Raw genomic sequence first — 1,983 nt, 5'->3', positions numbered from 1 at the left:
CCCTTGTGCTGGTGCGTCAGCTCAGGCTGTTTTCCAGCCTCTCGCCTTCCTGCCTGGCCCTGGCCAGGTGAACATCCCTGCAGCTGCAGCCAGCCTCGCTGGCCGGGCATGCACATGTGTGCACACGCATGTGCGGGCACAGGCCAGCCTGTCCCACCGCCGTGACCTTGGCGTGTTTCTGGCACATCACTGCTGCCAGCAGCATTCAGGGCAGGAGACGCAAGGCTGGCAGCTGCCATGTCAGCCAGCGCCAGGGGTGGACCCGCTGCTCCAGTGGGCAGCCGTGAGGTGGCCAGTAGCCCCCAGCCTGGCCCCACGGGGTGCTTGCTCCTTGTCCCACAGGTGAAATGCTACAACCCAGTGCAGGGCACCATCTACGACTACGGCGCCCTGACCCTCGATGGGGACGAGTACATTCCCTTTAAGAAGTACGCAGGGAAGATGGTGCTCTTCGTCAACGTGGCCACGTACTGAGGCCTCACCCTGCAGTACCTTGGTAAGGGTCCCGTGGGGCACGGGCACCCCAGGGGACTGCGTCACCTGGGTGTACTGCCCTTGGTCTGTCTTGCCCTGGGATGCTGGGGGAAGGGGTAACACTGCTCCCCAAGACCTGGCACGGCTGAGATTGCTCTGAGGGGGTTGGTGAAGTTGTAAGGGGATGGGGTAAGCCCATTCCTCTGCTAACCCATCCCTGGCTCTACTTGTGCGCAGAACTGAATGCACTACAAGAGGAGCTGGGGCCCCATGGGCTTGTCGTCCTGGGCTTCCCCTGCAACCAATTTGGGAAGCAGGAACCCGGCCAGAACTCAGAGATCCTCCCCGCGCTGAAGTGAGTACTGCGTCAGGGGCTGCGGGGTACCTGACACCCTCCGGCTGGGCTGGGGTCCCCAGCCCATGGTGGGTGCAAGGGCTGCAGCTCCTGGCTGTGACCCCCTCCTCTCAGCCTGGGGCTCTGGCCCCCTAAAGCACAGGGCTTGGGCTTCCCCCACTCGCCCTGTGTAGCACCGAGAGCTGCCCCTTGCGTGACACCCTGCACACCCTTCCCTTGCAGGCATGTCCGGCCAGGGGGTGGCTTTGTCCCCAACTTCCAGCTCTTCCAGAAAGGGGATGTGAATGGGGCCAAGGAGCAGAAGATCTTCACCTTCCTGAAGGTGGGTGCCACAGCAAGGGGGGATGAGGGGGCAGCACCCAGCTTGGGGTTTTTGGAGGGGCAAGGCAGTGATGCACTAACCTCCCCCCCCATTGTAGAACGCTTGTCCCCCGGTGGCGGAGGATTTTGGGAACCCCAAGAATCTCTTCTGGGAACCTCTGCGGAACCACGACATCAAGTGGAACTTTGAGAAGTTCCTGGTGGGCCCTGACGGCGTGCCGGTCATGCGCTGGTACCACCGTGCCAACGTCGGTGTCGTGAAGAACGACATCATCACCTACATAAGGCAGCGGCAGCAGCAGGAGGAGGGCGAGTAGAGGCTGGGGCCGCTGGCCTGAGGAGTGGCTTCTCCCCACTGCCGACATCTCCCCTCAGGGCTGCTCCCCACCCCGTCCCAATATGGTCCCCAGCAGCAGGAACCAAACACCAAGCCATCATGCTGCCCTCTCCATTGCTGCTCTCTCTGGCACCCCCCGGCCAGGACGCTGGGCTGGGCAGCCCGGTGGCAGAGACCTCAGCGATGGGAGGGGCACATTTCCCAATAACCTCACGTCCCAGCTGGCCCCCGGTGGTGACATCACCTCTTGGCTCCCAGCTTGCCCCGCCCGCTCCACCATCCTGGGGGGATGCAGGGGCCAGCCGCCCCCGGAGCAGAAGATCACATCTCCATGAAGGCTTGACCCGAAAGCCCCCAGCGTGGGGCGGGCCTGGCCTGATCCTGCCAGGCATGGAGCAGCTCTTCAGTGCATTCAAGCTGCCCACGGTCCTGGCGCAGAGACGTGCTCCTCTCCCGGCTGGGGGCAGCCGGCCCCTCACCCCCCACCCACAGAAAT

At 63.7% G+C, this 1,983-nt stretch overlaps 1 protein-coding gene across 1 annotated transcript; it reads left to right on the top strand.

Annotated features, from left to right (window-relative positions):
- Nucleotides 1-342: 342 nt before the first annotated feature.
- On the top strand, nt 343-1,467 carry GPX3 (glutathione peroxidase 3 (plasma); the record flags this gene model as incomplete). The annotated part of the gene is given in 4 exon segments (XM_010138152.1): nt 343-496; nt 712-829; nt 1,052-1,151; nt 1,249-1,467. Coding segments are annotated over 4 exon segments (591 nt in total), but the record flags the coding sequence as incomplete, so codon positions are not given.
- Nucleotides 1,468-1,983: the final 516 nt, after the last annotated feature.

This window comes from Buceros rhinoceros, unplaced genomic scaffold (assembly GCF_000710305.1).
Source record: "Buceros rhinoceros silvestris isolate BGI_N320 unplaced genomic scaffold, ASM71030v1 scaffold24480, whole genome shotgun sequence".
Lineage (NCBI taxonomy): Eukaryota > Metazoa > Chordata > Aves > Bucerotiformes > Bucerotidae > Buceros > Buceros rhinoceros.
The sequence above is the reverse complement of the archived record's forward strand: the minus strand, read 5'-3'. Positions and strand labels throughout refer to the sequence as shown.